Source organism: Topomyia yanbarensis, unplaced genomic scaffold, assembly GCF_030247195.1.
Source record: "Topomyia yanbarensis strain Yona2022 unplaced genomic scaffold, ASM3024719v1 HiC_scaffold_500, whole genome shotgun sequence".
NCBI lineage: Eukaryota > Metazoa > Arthropoda > Insecta > Diptera > Culicidae > Topomyia > Topomyia yanbarensis.
The window spans coordinates 1-22616 of NW_026683715.1; the positions used below are offsets into that span (position 1 = coordinate 1).

The 22616-nt window shown below is 39.5% G+C and overlaps 1 protein-coding gene across 1 annotated transcript; it reads right to left on the reverse strand.

Annotated features, from left to right (window-relative positions):
• Window positions 1–7030: 7030 nt before the first annotated feature.
• On the reverse strand, window positions 7031–9290 carry LOC131695735 (sensory neuron membrane protein 2-like). The gene is made up of 3 exons (XM_058984249.1): window positions 9110–9290; window positions 8898–9045; window positions 7031–8691 (listed from the first exon to the last, which is right to left on the reverse strand). Exons 1-3 carry the CDS (start codon window positions 9154–9156, stop codon window positions 8491–8493), a joined length of 396 nt encoding a protein of 131 aa, XP_058840232.1. The 5' UTR covers window positions 9157–9290; the 3' UTR covers window positions 7031–8490.
• Between the last annotated feature and the right edge of the window lie 13326 nt (window positions 9291–22616).

Genomic DNA, 22616 nt, shown 5'->3' on the forward strand with positions numbered 1-22616 from the left:
AGCCTGCTGCGTCTACTCCAAATATTCCATCCGTGCATTTCCAGTTGCACACCAAATCAACATGTATCGACGCAGTGGCATTTGACGGTACGTGATCCACTGAATTAGATCCAGGTCCAGCAAACAGGGAATCTCATACAAGGAGTGTCCGGCACGCACTTTCCTACCAAGTATTCACTCGACACCACAGTATCGCAAGGAATCTGCTTTTCATACAAGAACTAATCGGTCAGATATCGATCGCAACGGTGAGACCGTGCGGGAATCTCCTCTACTCTTTATGCACGAAGAGCATTTGTCGCACATTGATCAGCCCAGAACCGCTAGGACACCATCCCTAGTAACAATTGAGGTTTCATGATAGTTTTATAGCCACTCATAAAACTTAGATTGGACTTGTAGCGTGCTATAATATCTCAATTGTTACTTGGGCATGGTACCGCGAGGAACTTTTTATTCTCCAAAGGATGAGTCGTAGATTGAAAAAACTTAACACGTTAACATCATCTGAAAATCTTTTGAATTATTTCAATCCACAAACACATAAAATGCATACGGTTGCCATTTGAACATCTATTCGAATGTGGGAATTATGGTTTTCAAATGAAATTCATGCGAACATGATGTGAAAAGCACATCAACGTCATAAGAAATACCATTGACGAAAAAATTTCCAAATGAATAACACGTGAATATCACTTCGTTTTACTTATGGCTTTCATTGCCAGAAGAATCGATGAAATCAATTGTTTTACATGTAGAAATGCACTACATGTTTTTCATGCGAAAAGTCATGCGTTTTAATGGATTTTTATGTGAAATTCAAAGGGAAATCATTTCTTTGCCTTTTTAACATGAGAACGCACATGAAAAAGATGTTTAATTGCATATGGTTTTATCGTGTCGATTATTTTCAGTGTAGCTGATGCGAACCTACACGTTCCCTTGAAATAGCTCTCATTGCACCAACATTAACTTTAATAATATTACCGTAACAGTGACTAGTAGGAAACTTTATTATTAAATTGCATACTTTGATCGGATAGCGATGCCAGTTCCATTTATTTTCGCCACTATTTTTCAAAGAATATTTAGTAGATCAACTAAAAATGTCTGGCAAAATCTGTCGCTTAACAGCGACCTCAAAGTCATCGAAACTTATCAATCGATATTTGATAAATTTTGGAAAATAAGCCCTAAATTTCCAAAATGTGTGTGCAAACACTTCTATAACTTAAAAATCTGGCAGAATGAGAGGTTTGTCTTTTTGTCTGGAAGCTGGAAAAAACTCTGACAGTGCAAGATAAATCTGGCATAATGGCATCCCTTCTCATTGGTGAACCAAAAAATGGTGATCGTTTTGTATGGAAACCTGGCGTATTTAATTTGTATTTGATAGAGATATAACCAAAAAAGGGTGCTTAAAAGTTTTTCTCTGTATAAGTATTCATGGAAAATAGAATCATTCCAGTTCTAGTTCAACGAGGATATGAACACTTCAAGCATATTTTGAAGAAAGTTCGTACTTGTAGTCTTGTAATAGTAGTTTGGCGTGCAACAATGGACGCGTTTTCTATGAGAAGGCTGTAGACTGCTCAATCTGGTCTCTTTCCTTTTCAAATCAGTACCAAATATAATCGACCACTACATTCTCCCCAGCACCCGCTTTATGTAATGCAACATGCATATCAGTGGGGGAAGTACTACCACCCCGTTAGACAATGTTGTCTACAACATTGAAAAAGCTCTAAAATGTCATACAGCGCCATCTGTATATAGGTTTGAGAGTGTATACACTTAGAAATCATATGTTAAAAGTGTCAAAATGAATCATTTTGTAGAAGAACAATTTTTTGCCTAGGATGTATCTTTCAAAAATTGAGCTGACCTAGATCAGTTTTTACCAAAAGCAATTAAGATACTTTTACAAAGACACCAACCCTCCAAGATGCAAACCCAGATAGCTAGAAATTTTGATCGTCGTAAGCAGCATCCCACCCCACTATATGTCGAGGCACCTTCAGGAATGAGACTATTGGCATGTTTCTGTTATATTTCAGAGATTTGAGCATTACCATGTCGTTTCATCATTTTCCTGATGGGAAGACAAAGGGTGGCGAAAGAAAATGGTAGGGGAATGAAAAATTACAGCACGATACAGTCACAACACAAAACAGTAAACAGCCTGGATTTTTCACTCCCGAAATAATAATGAACCCTACTGATGAAGCCTATAGTTCTTTACCACACTGGATTAGGAACAATAATATATCCTTGAGATTTAGCTCCCTGTACATCTATGTATGAAGAACCAAAAGTTCGGATACGCAATTACATTAGTGCAGAACAGTTACTTATCAAATGTATGAAGTTCGATAATCGGATTCACAAAGATCAAATGAATAATAATGCTGAATAGTAGCCATGTGAAAATTGAGTTTGCAATGTTCAGTTAATGCCTTGATTAGAATATTGCAGTTGATCTTGGGAAAATGCAACAAACTATTTCATCTTTACAGATTCACATCCGACAGAAAAGTTTTAGTTTGAACGCAAGTTTACAAGCTATACCAATGATTGACATATTCGGTAGCAGCCCAAGAGCCAATCTAGTGCTTTATCCAACTAATCGTATGCAAAGTTCTTTGATTGGAGTTTGATATGGGAACACTAATTTCGATCCCGATCCTGCCGAACTAAATGGTTTTAGGTCAAATGTCAAATCAAAAATAATTTCTCTTACCGCAAATCCCTTGTTGGAGTACCGATTGTACGCTGTAGCGAAGATTTTCGCTTGGAATACGGTACATTGTCTACCAAGCGAAAGTGATTGGTCTAATCGCATTTCACAGCAATAGACACCAGAACCGGTTCGACCGTCAGTATAATAAACTACGTATTCTTCAAGTTGTCGCTCCATATAGCCTGGCAGCCAATCATCGCAAGGAGGAATTCTCACATTATAAGTTTTATAAAGAAAACTGCATGTGAGTGTAAGGTCACTCATTATATACTCATCCCCGTAGTGATTTGTACCCGTAGTGATGAAAGTTCAAACATAGCGTGTGTAAGTGAAAATGAAAAAGATGGGTAGGTGAGTCAGAGACATAACCGAAGTGAAGCAGAATAGGTACACTTAGACTGGTCATTCGAGCGCTGAAATTTTTACTATCTTGTTCATTATCGCATTGAAATCAGCTATTAGGTATTTCTAGTATTCATATATTTTATATAAATGTGCAGGGGTGTCAAAATGCAATCTTCTAGCTGCTTATTTTTAGAAATAGGCCACTTTAGAGCTTTAAAGGATAGTATGCACAAATAAAATAAATTGAAGACCAAATCTGATAACACATACTTTTCGAATTCACTAGAAGTTGAACTCACTCCATAGCTAAATGACAGGGGGCATTTGCGCGTGGAATGTTAGCATTAGAGAGTTAGGGCAAATGTGGAATTTTCGCAATAACACGTATGATAATAACCGACAACGAATATAGTACCAGGACATTATTTTTAACGGAGCGTTTCACGTGTTGAGCAGTGAAATTTGCGAACCAATTAAGTAAACTCCCGTTGAGCACATTTAATTCAATTAATCTGGTTCTACGGATCGTTATAAAACTGTTCATAGCGGCATATACGATGATATGTAAAACATTTTCCCAGTTTGCCCAGAGTGTCAAACCATCAGCAGAAACTTATATCAGTATTCAATAAACCAACATAATCTCCTTTACACAATGCCAAAACCAGTACTAATCAAATCGTCAATCGCATCCGCACTATCGCTTGCCAGAAGAAAACTAACCAAAGAGCACACTCCAATGTACACTCCAGTATATACACCCAGTGCACTCTGGAGCGCGCGGCGCCGTTTTATTTGAATTATTTTGAAAACGCCACACATAATTGAAAGAGAGAGAGAGAGAGAGAGAGAGAGAGAGAGAGAGAGAGAGAGAGCGGGGTCTCTCGCACCCAATCACCCCATCGCCAGCGAACACTTGAAATTAGTTTATTTAGCTCCGAAAGAAAGAACGTTCTATTTTTTATGTGGTCTGTGATCATTGTATGCATGAAACTGGAGCACCCGTACATCATTGAAATGATGCCTGGCGGCAGTTATGAAATATCTTGCTTCGGGCTGACGAAACTTAGTAACTACTACTACGAGGACAGAAAGAAAACTGACGATGTTTTCTTATGTGCCGCTTTTATACGTATGTTGCAGTTAGTTGGATGGCAAAGGGGCAGTCCTAGCAATGCTCGCTCCTTGGTTGAATTGTATGGATAATTACCACTGTCACAAAATACATTATTTTTGTTATTTATAGTAATCGTACATTTTACGAAATCAAATACAATATACGTGCACATATTTCCGATCAGATAGTGCAAAAACATAGCGATTTCGATCAGTACAACGGAAGTTATTCGCATTTGAAGACTGGAAAAATATCTCAGCACAAAACTTAAAACGGGACCACATATTGAAACGTTAGAAGTATTCTACTTCAAAATTTACGAATACTAGCTGGTGGTTACCTTTGTTAACGGGCTGTATGACCGACGGCTCAGCGAAAATGTGTCTGTTGATTACTGATACTACCAATGATCCTAAACAACAATTAGTCCATTATTTTAAATTTCGTTGCATTAATTTTCTGTTTTCGTTGCATTTAATTCCCTCCGATAAAATATTCTTTTCACGGGTAGCGACGCCTGCATGATTGTGTTGGCTAATGGAAAGGCGTGTTCGATCCCCTCAGGCTCAATGGAGGTCTTTAAATATTTCTTCGAATGCAAAATAATTCCGATAAGACTCTTTTTCGGTTAAAGTTACATCCATCTAATACAACCGGCCCCTGGATGGTCTACCTCCGGACCAAAGATAAGCCATTTAACATTGTGATCTAAATAAACAACACTTGGCCGTGTACGAAGAAGTATGTTGTATACGTACCCGCCCGGGTAGCAGAGATTGATGCTGTAGTCTCCGACAGGGGCTTTGATTGCAAAGTATGGGTTTGGCTCCTTCAACAAACCCTTTGCTTCTGTTGCTTCAGGCAGTGAAAATTCTAATTTACAAGCAATTGTGTTCAGCAAAAATCAAGGAGTATAAGAAAATAACTCATTTTACATCACCCTCATTTCGAACCTTTGGCCGGATCTTCTCTTCCAAACCTTATTCTTTCGAACGGGGCTCGTCTGCCTGTTCGCCTTTCTGTACCGCGGGGCATGAACTACCGTCGTTGCAAACAATTGGGTCATAAAAATTTTAGGGACTGAATCTATTGTAGAGACAAGATACGGTGTGGAAAATGTGGAAAGAGTCATGAAAAGTCTTTCTACTGTTGAGAGACTCCGCATAATCTCTCGACAGAAGCGGATCCAGAAAAAAAATTCGGAGGAGGTCCGAAATTTCGATTTTGAAATGTTCATTGTATAATACGTAATATGTAATAGCCCCATTTAGTTAAAAACAGTTCTGGTGGTCAAATCTGGTTTGGAATAATTTTGAATTTAGAACGACTTTAAAATAGAAACTATTTTACAATTTCTAAAGAAGTTAAATATTTTCGAGAGGGGTCCGGGCCCCCAAGACCCTCCCCCTGAATCCGCCACTGCCTCTCGATACATTTCGCATATAAATTATGCGGAAAAACTGAAGCGTTCTTTTAAGGAACGCTCGGAGACGAAATGCTAAAGAGGCCACTGGCTACGACTAATTTCTACATTGTTCAACATGTTCACGAAAGAGCGAGAATCTTCTAATGTACCTATACATTTTCGAAAGAAAAAGATAATTTTCTCTCCTAAGCTCCCTCGTAAAGGCCTGAGAATGTCCCTCATTGGGTGCTGTTACAAAACCAGTAGCTCCTAATCTCAGAAATCGTAAAAACTAACTACATTGGATATCAAAAACCCCAAGTGTTCCTATATTTCAGTCCCCATTATTTTTTCCCAAGTTCAACACAATGCATTTGCATTATGTTAAACCTGGTTAACTTTCGACGTAGATCTTCCACAATTTTAACATTATTTGCCAGGGCCAAGAAATGGAGAAGCCTTTTGGAGGATCAAAATGTGCTATTCTTTCAACCGAATTAACCTTTGCACGGTACCAGGTATTGAAGTTGTCGCTTGTCAAGTCCAAATCAAAGACTTCTCAACATTGTTTCCATATACATCGCTCCTCAGCTTGTTCTAGAAGACTTCAACTCCCACGGTATGCTGTGGAGTTGTCTTTACGATGATAACCAATCTATCTTACTGCATTTAAAAACGTAAAAGGTTTTGGCTGGCTTGATTATCGACACTGCGATTAAAGGTCAGACTTAACGAGTACCCGGCGCGAAACACCGTAGACGGTTTCTCACTCCGTGATGAGATTAGTGCCCAGAATGATACGCAAAAAGGTCTTATAAAGACTTTTTGAACGTCAGAACGCTAGAATTTTACCACACATACGCGACGTTAGAAACTCGAATGAAAACTCGATGAAAGCTGAAACATGCGGTTATTGGCACCGGTTCGTCGATGGATTAACGAGAAACAATGTTTTATTTGGTGGCTACCTGGAAGGGGAATATACGGAACCAAAAATCCTTTTTCGGCGACAGCAGCATTGAATGCATATCCAAAACACAGCTAAACGACAACTCTTCTGTTCGAAAGTGCACAATCATTTCAATTCCCCGCACAATAAAACAACACAAGCAAAAAGTGCTCTTCTACGGTATTCTACTAATAAAGGGTGCTATGATCAAAAATTGGCTAAAAAGAATGCCTTTACATAAGAATGTGTGCAAATCAATAAAACTTTATATTAAAAAAAATCAAGTCATGTTATTTTTTTTTTGTTATGTATTCTCCCACGTTGTTTTTTTGTGTTACTTATCTCTCCTCAGTAACTGACACCAACTTGCTATTAGCTAGAATAGAAATTCAAGTGTATGTCAGCTACTGACAAGTAGAATACGAAACATAAAAAAATAACTTTTCTAAGGTGTTGTGCCCTCAAGCTCACTTAATCTTCTTTTTTGGCGAATGCGAATTGCCTAACTTTTCGTTTGGCTCGTTTCATCAAGTTTGTCAGTTTCCTCGCTACAGTACGCCAGTTTGATATTCCACTTGATGATTGCCCACTATTATTCTATTGGGTAGTGCTCTGGCGTATCGGAAGGGGTTCATCTCCTTGGGCACTACCTGGACGTTGTTCGCGGCATGCCACTCCTAGGCCTTTTTTCCGTAATGGCAAGATGCCAAATCCGGGTAAAACAGATCGTAGAATGTATGTTGCTTAATGAAAGGCAACCGATATTTTCCGTCGATGTTCTCGGTTACGGTGTAAATGTCACTCTTGAAGCCACAAGAACAGATGGCTTGCCACAAGAGATATTTCTTTGCAAACTTCAACAGCTGTGTTTCAATATCTCTGCCACTTCTACCAGTCAACGTATATTTGCCTGCGACATCTGTGACGGGGAGATTGGGGCTCCACTTGAAACAGCTGGCCATTTTTTTCGTCGTTTTTGGATTCGATTTCCTCTCGATACGGTTTTTCTGGCTATCAGTAAACATTTTTCGAACACTTAATAATGTTAGTGGTAGTCATTTGGCCTCATTCAACAATTTCACTGAATTGACATGCGAGTAGTTGGATTTTCGCGATGCGTGAGCAAAACTTTGCTTCGATGCAATTTTTACAACTGAGGACCAAATGTCAATATCAAATAGTAGGCTTAATGATACACACATATATCTGAGGGATGCGCAGGTTTTTTTTTAATGTAGTATGAAAACATGCATCCAGTTGAAGTTGACCAATTTTTGATCATAACACCCTTTACCAATAGCTTGTACTCAATTCGATTGCCAACCAAAATCAATCGAGCAGAATAGAAGAATTCTAACGCTTATTTGATTAAAGAAATGCATATTGACGAGTTTATTTTTCAATTGGTGAGATGAACATTTAAAGCCGTTTTGATTGTTTTTATGTTCCTCACAACTCAACTTACATTTCCAACAAAACTTTAAAACAGAAATATATCAACAACATCAGCTTTGCCAGTATGCGAGTCTCGTACCGTACCAATCGGGTTCAGTGTAAACTCACACCAGTTCGAATGGCGTCTAAAGTTACACAGTTATATCGGTTGAACGAAATGGTTATGAACAGTATGGTGACAGTGTGTAACGTTGATGAGCAAATGTGTGCAGATGGAGTTCTACTAGTTATTAACCACGAACCTCCATTGACTACAGAGGGAAACAAAAACAAAGCAGAAACATTAGTCCGCCACCCGAACTTGGTGATGATTACACACAACGAATACTAGCAACAAAACACACATACAGGAAAGAAAGGGACAGAACAGAAAGCTAGCAAGCGCCCTAACCAAACCGTCGCGACCGGTGGCACTTTGGACTAGCTAAACTAATGAGGAAGGCTAAAAACGAGTACCAACAGCCGTTTTGAATGGGTTAAATGAGATAAAACACAGGACAAAGTTGGCGGCAAACACAAAAAATAGTAGAAACAAACGTTACTTGGATCGGCGTAGTTCGCTCTATTATTCTTTTGATAACTCTAACTACTGGGATTTTTTCGAGAGTATTGTTAACATCAGACCGAAAATTTGTGATTGTTTCCTTTGCTTGGGTATCGATTATTTGCAAGATACTCTGAAATGAAGATATACAAATGAAAGAAAAGGGGTAATATAAACATAGGTTTTGTTTGGCTCTGATGGATGGTAAGCGGTTCGATGAGTAAATGCAATCTTGCGAATGTTTGTTTGTACAGGATCGCAGAAAGAGAAAGCTCCAAGTTTTACATATTGAATGAATATACAGTTTCTTGAAATGTGACTCTTAAATAAGTGACTTACATTCATATGCATGTTAAGCACCGTGAGTTGATCGTACTCCGTTAGGGGATAGGATGATTCAGCGTCAAACACGTACATCTGCTGCTGCGAGAAGTGAACCTTCGACCGGTCTCTGCTGAACCGAATGTTATCTTTTTGACGATATTGGCTGGAAGCAGGAAGTAATTGATCATCTGATTTTTATTTGAATTCTGTTTGAATCAAACACTTACAAATACACATACGGTCCGATTTCAACGACTCGCGGTCGTTTCCCCATCTGCACTTCGTACGGGTTGGTGACATTGAAAATATATACCTTAAAATCTAACGGTTGAGGTAGTGTTTCCCAGCGTTTGAACTGTGGCGTTCCCTGGCGAAGCTCCGTATTCTGAAAGCAAAATGAAAGAACGTAATATTAGAATTATGATAGCTAATAATAGTAGGCGGGTAAAATTCTTGACCAACATTTGAAGGTTTAGCCTTCACTTTTCCCGTCAGGCAACCTTGCCCCTAATGCGTAATGAAATTTTCGGTCGGAGGATTGCGTGTCAGTGAAATGTTTCGCAGTCGTTTGTTTCGTTTGCTTTTTCGGTTTTTCATATAAGAAGGTTAACGTCCTCGCGAGAGGTAGACCTTAACGTAAGTGGGACAGCTTTGGATAAGGACTAATAGCATACTGGAAGGGCAAATATTCCAGGGCCAGTTCTCGATTGAAATGATTAACTTACAGGGTTAAGTGATTTTCCACCGATATCAGTTTTTTGATGAACTTGTGTAATCTGATAGGAGCTTAATGAAATATTCATTTGATTGGTTACACGCTTATCCGCTGAGCTGGGCAAACAGATTAATAAGTCAAACAAAGTTGCTGCTGTCGCGACCGCCTCGTCATTAGTGGAGTTTACCCATCCAAGTGACTGATGATCTAGTGGGCTACGATGTTATCCCATCACTAGCATGTGAAGGTATATGCGAGGGAGGTGTATTTCATTTTGCTTTGTCTATTGCTGCATATAGTGGGAAAAAGCTCGCTGGCCGTTTGGAGAGCTTGATTGTAATCTACCTTTAGGCGATATTCGTGTTTTGTGATAAAGCGAGTGTTGCATATATTGTTGCATGCTGTGGCCGCTTACCGGGACGGTAAACACGTGCGTGGGTGTATCATGTTCAATGAAGTATCAAACGGACCATCTTCACTGAAAGGAACCCAGAATTATTTGGGGTGGGTTATTGAATGATAACACTAACTTGCTGCAAGTTTGCAAAATTTTCCCCAGCCTTGTGCTGCAAAGTATCAACTAATATCTAATGTTTCAAAAGTTGCGAATTGAAATCTAATTTTTAAAAGAATTTCCACAATGTTAGGCGAATTAGATTCGGTAGAACTGTTTCAGTTGCCTTTAAAAGAGAACTGAGACGAAGTGTGCTATCTGTTATGTGCATTGTTCCTCAACAAATTTTGTGACATGGATATATTTTACCCTTTCATACTATAATTGAAGCTGGTCGCACATTGACATTTGGACTGATAAATGTCCTTGGGTAATATCATTACATGTATTGACTTTGATCTAATCTATATTTGTAGGCAAATTACTCTATTTCCACCACTGACGCAAGTGTTTTTCGTGTTAAACTCTCCAACACTTAACATTTGCTGTATGTGCTTTATACTTTGTTAAAATTTGTGAGTTTTTTTTTTAACTTTATCGCTAAGCGAGTCTAGAGACCGATATTATCACATCTGGTCCAACATTGTTGAAGCTTCGAAACAAGAAGCTTGTTTTATTGTTAGTTAGATCACGTCTTTAGCTGTTGGATCTTATACCATGTTTACATTACCGAGTGATAATGAGTTTTAATTATTAGCAACAAGGAAAGCGTCATCAAGATAACGTTAAAACACGTTTCATTAGTCTTGATACATTCCTACGAATTATTATTACAGTATAGAATCACGTCTGAGAAAATCAGTTCAGCTTTTTTCTACTGAAAGTGGACACGACTCCTTATAAAGCCTTCAAAACCAGTTCAGATTTAATAGTCTCGATTGTCCGCAAATTTTTGAACGTAAATTCGTTCCAGGTAAGATAATGTGGATTCTACAACGTATAACCTGTTCTAAAGCATCGAAGCGAAATTAAAGAATGGCATCGAAAAACTAGAGGTGAGTAATGTCAGGAATATTACCGCAAGGGAACACGCGACCACTTGATGACATATGCAGATCATATCATGTTCGTTGGGAACGAACAGTTCTGGTGTACTGAATCGCATATCTTCTTCGAATAAAGCCAGCAAACGGGAGGTCTGCCTTTAGGTTGATGATCCCTTTCCCTGTATCTTGAAAACAGCACTTTAACTAATCTCATTACACATTGTAATTACCCGTACTTTATATACCAAGCAATCGATAGTATGCATCAAGCGACGCCCATGGTCGTACAGAGTTACAGGAAGTATCATATTTCTATCTTCGAACCTCTTGCTCTCATGTATTTGGCTTTGACACATTTTTGATCCATTCATTTCGCCCAGCCGGATGTAAGTCTCCACTATCGTCTACAGATTACATGCCAAAATATCAACGTCATCGGCAAAGCCAAAAGGCTGAATCGTATCACTAAAATTAATCCTCGCTCTTTTAATCGCACTTTTCAAAGCGATGTTGAACAATAGACTAGAAAGCCCATCACCTTGCCGTGACGTTTTCCGAGCTTTAAAGGGACTGGAGATTGTCCCTGATACCTGGGCTTATGATATTGTTTGATGCATTGTCGCTATGATCAATCGTGTTAGTTTCACGCAGAAAAAATTAGCATATTTAAACCAAAAATATGTGTTATTGAATCCAATCATTTATTGTTTATCACTTTAACAAACCATCTTATTGGTTTGAAAATATTTTTTTATTAGAACAACAACAAATTTTTGCTTTCAATAAATACATTTTTAGTATCAATAATTTTCTTTTAATTTCAATAAAATAATTATTGAAAAACGGAACGATAATTTTGTTTTATTGAAACAATAAATAAATTTTATTGAATTCAATAAATAATTTTATTGTCTCCCGACCAATAATTTAATTTATTGAATTTAATGCATAATTTTATTGAACCTATAAATCTTTTTTCTGCGTGTTGTCCTAGAATCCATATTTGCGCGTTACATGACATAGCTGATTTCGATCGATTATATCAAAAGTGGTTTTGAAATCTATAAACAAGGCACATAGAATTCGCGAATTTATGGTCCGTAGCAACGTTTGTACCAGGACAAATAATCAGTACCGAATATTTAATTTATCCTCTTAAGACAGATCGTCGCTGTTGTGCTATCTTATGACAAGCGCCATTTAGCACATTTCGAGAAAAACGATTTTTAAAGTTTGAGATTGAATATCTTGAAACATATAAATGGTATAAACAATCCAAAGAAGACAATAGATGCTTCTATCTATTCTGTATTAATCTCTCAAATATTACGAAAATCGGTTGACTATGTTGCGAGTTTTTACTATGAATGTAAACAAAAGTCGCGCTCACACGTGTCATAGGCGTGTATTGACGACAAAATTTGTATGACGTGCATGGAAAATTTTCCATAGAAAAAATCATCAATTTTTAATTTTTATTTATACGTTTGGTTTAATTTGGTCTATAAATAATCGGTTAGATGCATTTTGAAGGAAATGAATCAGGGATTCTTTAAAAGATGTAACTTTTGGCTACAGTGTTGCCAAATATGCTGTATTTCCAATTTAAAACTTAAGCTGTGTTTTTCTCGCAACTCGTGTATTTTTCTTTCGAAAAATTTTATGCCATTGTGTTGCTCACATATTTTTGCATATAAAAATATCTAAAACCTCAATATAACTTGAGCGAATCCCAAGATACAGTGATTTGAAGCAAAAAACTCATAATTTCTCAGCATGTTTCTCGCTATATCTTAGTAACCAAGAAGAATTTCAAAATTCTGAAAACGCCACTTTGTAGAGATTTTTCAGACAAGTAATGTGGCATATCTAACTCTATTTGCCCCAAAATGGCGTTTGTCATAAGATAGCACAACAGCGACGAGATGTCTTCCCGCTTCCGTTTGATTCCACTACAGGTATACCTTGACTTACCATACTTACGACTTAATTTGATATATATTGCCTTCGAATAAACTTCGTACAGACTAAAATACTATACCAACTAAAACCTATTTTCAATTTGAACATTTTTCTACTTAAATTAAAGTCAACATGGTGGAAAACGCTATTGAAGAGCTGACAGCAAACATCTACCGGGTTATTCTGGCCCTACTGCGTGCAATGAGTAGAGCGCCGAAAGAAGTCCATTCTCAGCAGAGACCTACCAGGAACGTTGAAGTCCAGCTTAGCGAGAAGCAGAGGACAGTTAATGTTGTCAGCGAGAAGATCGAAAACAAAAAGTCGCTATAGAAAAACTCTCCTGTTTCGTAGCGTAGGCAGGTTGATAGAGCACAACGCCGCCGAAGGGTATTCCGGATGAAGCTCTTTTACACCCGTTCTATGCGATTAATGTGTACGGTGTGATACGTGGCCCAAACGATAACTCCATATTCTAGAATGCTGCGTATCAGACTGATGTACAGTGCCTTCAGGCAATAGACGTCGTTGAAATCTTGGGTGTTTCGTTTGAAGAGCCCTAGTACTGTATAGGCTTTAGCAGTTACTGCATTGAAGTGTTCGATGAAACGTAGCTTACGGTCAAGTATAATACCAAGGTCCTTGATTGATGTACCTCGTTCTACTGGAGCAGCCCTCACTGTATACTCAATCGTAATTGGCGAGAGTATTCGTGTGAATGTGATTATGTTGCATTTCTGAATGTTTACAGTCATTCCGTTTCTATCACATCAACTCATGATCCTATCTATGTCCATCTGAAGTGTACAACAATCTACCAGAGTTGTTATGATGCGTGAAATTTTCAGATCATCTGCATACATCACCCTTCACGATGTCAATGCGCTGCAAATGTCATTCACAAAGAGCACGAAGAGAAGAGGTCCAAGGTGACTTCCTTGAGGTACACCCGATGTGATGTCGAAAGGGTCTGAAAGTACTGTTCCAAGTCTCACAGATGCACTGCGGTTTGTAATGTACGAGGAGATCCAATTGGTCAACCAGTCCGGGAATCCGATTCGTCTCGGCTTTTCAACAGCGAGCTGATGAGGAAGACGATCGAAGGTTTTTGAGAAATCTACATACACTGCATTAATTTGTTGTCGTTTTTTCTAATTTATCAATCAGCGTTGACACATACAATCGTTGTTGAGCTCTTTCTAACAAACCCACGCTGGTCTGTAGTGATGATGTGTTTTACTGCAGGGTAGAGAATATCTAACAGCATACTTCCAAAAACTTTTGGAAGGCAGCTCAGAATTGAAATTCCCCTGTAATTTATAACGTCATGGACGTTACCGGCTTTATGAATTGGTGTTATTAAAGCTTCCTTCCACTTAGTGGTAGCGATTGAAAAGCATGGATATCGGAACAGCTAACGAAGAAGAGCATTCCTTGACGAAACACGGTTGTATTCCGTGTAGTTCAAGGAGAACGTCGGCAGACTACTCGGGTATGATTCAGACAAAGGTGGTGGTTTATTACTTAGCACACCTTGAACGAAAGACGAGAATAAATTTACTGACTCCGTAGGTGTCGTTGAGGTTCTATCACGGTAGTTCACATTTTCAGGAAAACCACGGATGGATGTTTTGTTCCGCAAATAAGCCAAAAATTGCTTCGGCTCGTCCTTCATGTTACTCTCAAGTCGTGAAACGTAAGATCGAAAGCAAGATGCATTCAATGATTGAAATTGTCGCTCTAAATCTCGCACAAACGATTTATCATCTTCACCTCTTGTCCGGAAAAATCGTTAACGAGCCTTCCTTAACATACCCTCGATTTAACGTACATTTTACCTTGATTTACCATACATAGTATTTTTTATCCTTTTTTTTCATTATCAATGTTACTAAACCGAGATGTTATAGGTAAAGTGCCTATTTTCACTATACTGAGGAAGGTGCCTCACTAATTCATTAATTGCTCAGTCTAGAATCAATGGAATGCGTACAAATTGGCATCAACAGCTTTGCTTCTTTGTCCAAGATAATATCACGAATTTGCTGTAAACGGCGAAATTCTCATATTTGAGTGCAATGAAAATTCGAATCAAGTGCCCCTATTGTTGCCCTACCATTTGACTCAATGTGTTGAACAAAGATGGCAGACGTCGCTCCAACCAACGGCTTCAAATGGGTAGGGTGATAATTGAAACATGGCGCAAATAGGCTCATCACCCTATCTACTTGAGTGGATCGAAAAATTTGAAAAAATTGTTTTTGTGTTTTCTTAAAGTTTTCTGCATAGGCGGCTCCAGCTGGCTGACAAAGGAGGACGCCTTTCTGACAAAATATAAAATAAATACATTTAGAAGCGTATAATTTTAGAAACTCATTTCGTATTACGGTTCATATTTAGGGATTGGCGACTAGTGAGTCAAACGCCATCCTTGAATGAAATCACTATTTTTTATAATTCGTTTATTCGATACGGGTCATTGCAGTGTCTTAACGGAGCCGAGGATCTTTTATATATTAAAAAATATTACTAATAACAAAAACATATGTTATTGAGTATTCGCCGGATTTCGTACGTGCTACTTTCTATAGCTTCTTTTGCGACAAGGAAACACTTGTCTGGTCGCCTGCTGCATCTTGAGGTTAATTTACTTTTCTCTTAGCGTTCACGTAAAGATGGGAAATCCGTTCGCAAACGGTTCAGGAGAACTGATTCTTCAAATAGAAAGAGTAAACGGTACAGTAGTACTTACTTAATTCGCTTAGAAGCGAACCTAAAGCAGGTCACCAAGTTGAAGGGGCAAATTTGTTGACGAAGGAATGACAATGAATTGACCTACCGTCCCACAAACTATCCTGGATGCTCCTTCAATTTGAAACTGGACGAAGAACGACATTCAAGAAGAATAGAAAAATTCCTCTCACTCCTCATTTCTGTCATTTTATCATAAACAACTGGTCAACCTTCAACGAACCTTTGTAACAGTTCAGCTCGCAAACGCCTAACGAGAGTTTTCGCTCCGAAATTATACTGCATGTGTCTTCCGGCCTTTCCAAATCAGATGGTTCGACAATTCTTTTTATTTATTAACAGATTAAGGCCGAAGTGGCCTGTGCCGTATACAAAAGATTCCTCCATTCCACTCGGTCCATGGCTGCGCGTCGCCAGCCACGCAGTCTGCGAAGGGTCCGCAAATCGTCTTCCACCTGGTCGATCCATCGTGCTCGCTGCGCGCCACGTCTTCTTGTACCGGTCGGATTGCAATTGAGAACCGTTTTCACCGGGCTATTGTCCGACATTCTGGCTACATGCCCGGCCCACCGTAGTCGTTCGATTTTCGCGGTATGACAGATGGGCGGCTCCCCCAACAGCTGATGCAACTCATGGTTCATTCGCCGTCTCCATGTGCCGTCTTCCATCTGCACTCCACCGTAGATGGTACGCAGCACTTTCCGTTCGAAGACACCAAGTGCGCGTTGGTCCTCCACGAGCATGGTCCAGGTCTCGTGCCCGTAGAGAACTACCGGTCTAATCAGCGTCTTGTAGATGGTCAACTTCGTACGACGGCGAACTCTGTTCGACCGAAGTGTCTTGCGGAGGCCAAAGTAAGCACGATTTCCTGCCACGATGCGTCTACGAATCTCTCTGCTGGTATCATTGTCGGCGGTCACCAGTGAGCCCAAGTACACGAACTCTTCAACCACCTCGATTTCGTCGCCACCGATGCAAACTCGAAGCGGGCGGTTCTCATTCTCTTCTCGTGAACCTCTTCTTATCATGTACTTTGTCTTCGACGTGTTGATGGCAAGTCCGACGCGCTTGGCTTCTCTTTTCAGTCTGATGTAGGCTTCCTCCATCTTCTCAAAGTTTCGTGCAATAATATCAACGTCATCGGCGAAGCCAAGTAGCTGAACGGACTTTGTGAAAATCGTACCACTCGTGTCGATCCCTGCTCTTCTTATTACACCTTCCAGCGCGATGTTGAATAACAGACACGAGAGACCATCACCTTGCCGTAACCCTCTGCGTGATTCGAAGGGACTCGAGAGCGTCCCTGAGACACGTACTACGCACATCACCCGATCCATCGTCGCCTTTACTAATCGCGTCAGTTTGTCCGGGAATCCGTACTCGTGCATAATCTGCCACAGCTGATCTCGATCGATAGTGTCGTATGCGGCTTTGAAGTCGATGAACAAATGATGTGTGGGCACATTGTACTCGCGGCATTTCTGCAGTACTTGACGAAGAGCGAACACCTGGTCTGTGGTAGATCGTTCGCTCATGAAACCCGCCTGGTACTGCCCCACGAACTCTCTTGCAATTGGTGATAGTCGACGGCATAGTATTTGGGAGAGTACCTTGTAGGCGGCGTTCAGCAGGGTGATTGCTCGGTAATTACAGCAATCCAGCTTGTCGCCCTTTTTGTAGATAGGACACACGACACCTTCCATCCACTCCTCCGGTAAAATCTCCTCCTCCCAAATCTTGGTAATCACCCAGTGCAGCGCTTTAGCCAGTGGCTCACCACTGTGTTTTAGTAGCTCGCTTGGTATTTGGTCAACCCCAGCGGCTTTATTATTTTTGAGCCGGCTAATCTCCTCCTGGATTTCTTGGAGATCCGGAGCCGGTAGTGTAATGTCTTCCGCGCGTGCTCCCAGGTGCGTTACCGTGCCATCCTCGTCGTCTGCTGCATCGCCGTTCAGGTGTTCTTCGTAGTGCTGCCGCCACCTCTGGATCACCTCACACTGGTCCGTGAGAAGATTCCCGTTTGTATCTCTGCACATGTCGGCCTGTGGTACGTGGCCCCTGCGCGAGCGGTTCAACTTCTCGTAGAATTTCCGTGTGTCTTTAGCGCGGTACAGCTGCTCCATCGCTTCGCGATCTCGGTCTTCCTGCTGGCGCTTTTTGGTCCGGAAAACCGAGTTCTGCCTGTTCCGTGTCTGTTTATATCGCGCCTCGTTCGCCCTCGTGCGGTGTTGCAGCATTCTCGCCCATGCTGCATTCTTCTCTTCGACTAACTGCTCGCATTCGCCGTCGTACCAGTCGCTTCTTCGGTCCGGGCCCACCGTACCTAGTGCAGTGGCTGCGGTGCTACCTATGGCGGATCGAATATCTCTCCAGCCATCTCTGCGCCTAGCTGCTCTTCCGTTGGTAGTGCCACTTCCAGCTGCTGCGCGTATTCTTGAGCCACTCTGCCGTCTTGTAGCCGCTCGATGTTCAGCCGCGGCGTAAACATTTCGACAATTCGCTATATACAATTAAAAATTCCACTGAACGAAAAAAAATAGTTCATGTGATCTAGTTCTTTTTAGAGAACTAGACTTCCCATCTCTAATCGGCAATGCCGTATTCGTACTCAAGATCAGATGTTTTTCGTTGCCTCTTGCACTTATAGGTCACAAAACCCGCGCTGAAGGTGCTGGCTGTTGATGTTTGGGGTGCTTGATGCTGTGTTTTCAGTGGAACAGTTGCCACAAATTTGCCAATCTTACGTGGTTCACGTGATGGTAGTTGCATTGATTTGCCGTAGATGTGTTGGCAATCGGTTGTGAGGTATTCTTCTGACGATCTTACCCGCACGATTTTCCAGTATGTTCCGCTTAATTACAGTGCTTGCACATAGGAATCTACCCATCAATCACGCTCTGAGTTTTTCAGAAAAAAAACTACAAGGGGCAGCCCTATGGTGTTGCACGAACTGTAGACGTAGGACTATACTACTTAATGTAAAATACTTATTTTCTTAGTACATTTAGAGTAATAATAAATCAAATATATTTCTTACGTATAGTTTAAGCACAACCAATCAACATCTAATGTTACATATTGAACCAAACCTTCTTGGTTATCAGTTCATTTCGTGTGTAGTAGGTGATCGAATCCGATTAAACTTATTTGAGACGATCTGAAGAAAGAAAACAGAAAACCGTGACCGAGCTAATATCTGGATCTAAATATTTATAGCACAAAATCAGCTTTTAAAATTTGTAAAAACTTTTCGATTGTGTGGTAAAAAACCCGGACCGGCGAAGAAAAATCAAATTTTAGACAATATAATCACATTTCATGTATAGACCAAGCTTTCTAGTTATATTTCGCAATTATTGTAACTTTCCTAAAGTACGCATACAAATGTAGCGAATGCAGTGGTCTTAATCATATATCAAAACTATAAATATACAAGAATCAAAATTGGGTATACCTACCTACACATTCGCTTCAAACGTTGAACCCAAGCACATAAAGCCAAATGAGTCAACGCTGACGATGATGGGTAGAGCGAAAGAGACAACTAGTACCACGACACTATGTTAACCGTGTTTGCAAATGGAGCTCGAATGTACAAGCGGTTTTGTGTTCGAGATACATAAAAGTGTGCTGGAAACGAGCACAACACAAAAGAAAGCATAGTGTTTGCACGGACAAGCTCAGTCGTGTGTTGGACGGAACTGGGTTGCGTACCTCCACAGCCAGTGTAACGCACTTCTAAATCAGCTACACTGGCTGTGTAGCACAACACAACGCAGTGATCTGTTCCGCTTGTCGTTTTACAGGTAACAGAGGTTGTTCAACCAAATCCGTTCTTTAAATAGTCGATGATGACATCATTCATAGAAGCGTAGCGCGCTAGGTACACAAATCTGTCGTGCCGGTCTTGGGAAGCGCTATCTTCTGTATGTAAATGCGCGATATTATGACTAGGTTGTACATTATTTAAATTTTTAATGCCATGATATAAAAAATCTTTGGGTTTATCTATTGGAATCTATTCTTAGAAGTATTTTGGGGCGATATGTTCAAAAAAATGCTAATTTATCGTGAGATGGCTGAATTATACGCGTTTAAAATCGGACTTTTCGTTACATACCATTTTTGTAGAATTTGCAAAGTGCACCTCCATATCGAAAACAAAGACGTATTCCTACGTCAAAATTCTTGTTTTTCATTTTTTTTGTCAAAACAAATAAATTGAGCCTAAACAGTGGTAAACATTTCAACACTCCAGAACTGCACTCTGTCAGAAAATATAGGGCCATCGGAGGCTAAAACTTCGTAAAATCGCACTCCTGCTCCTCTCTTCAAAATCATCCAGTGCAGTACTCTGCGTTACTCTTTCTAGTTTGATCCACTCATATGGTAGTCGATCTTTGTTAGTATTGCTCTTCTCCCATCCATTCTTCTTCTGGGTCGCCGATGGATCAAGGGCCCTTGTCGTTGTGTTTACTATAGGGTAATAGATGCCGCACATTCCCAAAAAATCGATCCTGCATCAAAGTAAAAGGTTTTAGTCATGAAAAAAATCATAAAATTTGCATGAACATGTTAAAAAAAAGGTCATTGCGGGTGAGATGCCGCACCGTGGTCACAAACTGAAAAATGGTGAACAGTATTTTATTGCTCTCTTTGTGTAACGGTTAAGTTTGAGTAACTTAATTTAGGGTACTATTTATCTATATGTTTGTACGAGCGATAAAATTTGCGTGAAATAATAATAAGGATTGTTTTACATATCCAGTGTTGCAATTCTTCGAAAGACAAAATTACCGCATAAAAGTGACCCTATATACGAGATATAAAGAGTACGGTATCTCTCCCGAAATTACACTACATTTTAATATTTATTAAAATGAGAATGCGTAGAGTTGAGACAAAAACTGAATGTGATTAACAATGAGAATAATATTTTGGAAAGCAGAAAATGTTGAAAAATGACGTTTTCCGTTGGTCCCTAGCATATCAGGATCGGCTTTTGCGAGCATTTGACTTTTGTTGTATTATCAATTATACAAACAGCCTCTAGGCAGGATTGAAGATAATAAAGATTTCAAAATATTTCAAGTTAGTGGCTATTAATGATGTGTGAGCTTTAATAGTGGAGAAGAATAAAATTAATCCGCCAAAAAAATTTCGGTCGCGATCACTATATTTCGAAACTGTCAACTTTGGATGTTTAGTATCTTTGAATAATAGTACAACGTGAGGCAGCACCGTGTCTAATAAAATAATTTTGGCGGTTAATCCGCCTAGAAATAATATATTAAGTATTCATTCTTCAAACAAATTTAGTTCGAGAGTTGCCAGAGAGTTGATTTCAGCAAAGAGTTTAATGGTTTCAGCAAAGTTTTCGAAAATGCTATTTCAAAAAACTTTGTTGAATGAGGCGGGAAAAGCGTAGTGGTAAGTCAACAAGGTCTACTCAGCTCACCTGGGGTCGATTCCCAACCCCCGCACATAAGGTAAGAATTTTTTCTAACCTGAAAAAACCTTCCTTTGTGTATCCTTCATATTTTCAACAAAGTTGTTCAAAATGACATTATCAACAACTTTGCAAGACACCAAGTGCCTTACAATTTTTGAATAATTATTTCTCCATAATTACTTCTAGAAGATTTGATCACCAAAATTATTATATGAGCGCTTTTCATGATGAAAAGCTTCTTCAAGGTTGTTAAACCTTCAAAGTTTATGGTTTCGAAATTGTATGATATTGACCGTTAGAAAAGTTTAAACGTGCATTTTGTATTTGCATTTTTGACTTCATCGATATATTATAGAAGAAATTATAAATTGTTAGACTAATTATGTTTCTGAACTTTCACTAATTTATCAAACATTTTTGAAAAATCAACGATATTCATCAGATCCCCACCCCAAATTTGGTTGGGTAATTTCTGGCTACGCCACTGTCCGTGAATCGAATGCCACATCAGAAATTTCTACATTTTCAACTTAAGAACATCTCCTAGAACCGCAAGCTTGAACTTGGTGATGAAATATTCCTGCCCGTGTAAATGTCAGAGTTGGTCGGTGTTAGGTCAGACCGGACTAAGTGACAGTGCATTGATTTCGAGAAAAACGCGTTTAATGTTTGAATCGCAGCATCCTTTACATTATAATTGGAAAATAATTTTTACCATAATTCTTGTTTATTGTTTCATATTTCAAAACAGGGAAAAGTGGAATTTAGTTGAAGAAATTCTTTATCCAGTGCTATCATTAACTCATTTTTTGATGTTTTGCGACTTGGTCCGGTCTGACTTAACACCGACCAGTTCACCTCCGTTACGTTTTCTATAAAGATGCAATATGGTTTGGCGAGCAACTTCGTGTAAAGCTTCCAATTACGGGTTGTAGAAATAAAAATTTGCTTCTCATTTGTATTCGGTGTTCTCTGCCCCGTTTAGGCTTATAATCCGGATAGTTTTCACGACAGCGACATCCCGAATTGACAAACTCAGTCTGGGTTTGAAGTCTGTAACCACTTTCTTGACCAACTTGGGGTTCATCGAGCCATTTCTACCACCACTTCGTTCGATAGTCGAATGCTCATTGGGAATTTTGATCACTTGAGCTACAGTGTAATAGCGTTATCAAGCTTACTACCGCACGATTGGGAAGATACATATTCACTCAACAAATACACCGTTTAGTTAACCACCAACCAAGCGTTAAGTCCAAAGATGCATTTTCGTCGAAAATCAATAACCCATATGCTACCATCTTGTACCATCTTCGAATCGTGTGCTCGCAGCTGCGAATGTTGCATCACAATTAATGCTTGCTTCGTGTGTATTAAGGTGTGCGGTATAGGTCATTATTTCCATTTTTGAATCTTC

Coding starts and splice junctions, on each gene's coding strand:
- LOC131695735 (XM_058984249.1), bottom strand. CDS start 9,156: ATGGGGAAACGACCGCGAGTCGTTGAAATCGGACCGTATGTGTATTT. Junction 9,046..9,109: donor ATCGGACCGTATGTGTATTT/GTAAGTGTTTGA, acceptor TCCTGCTTCCAG/CCAATATCGTCAAAAAGATA. Junction 8,692..8,897: donor TGCTTAACATGCATATGAAT/GTAAGTCACTTA, acceptor TCTTCATTTCAG/AGTATCTTGCAAATAATCGA.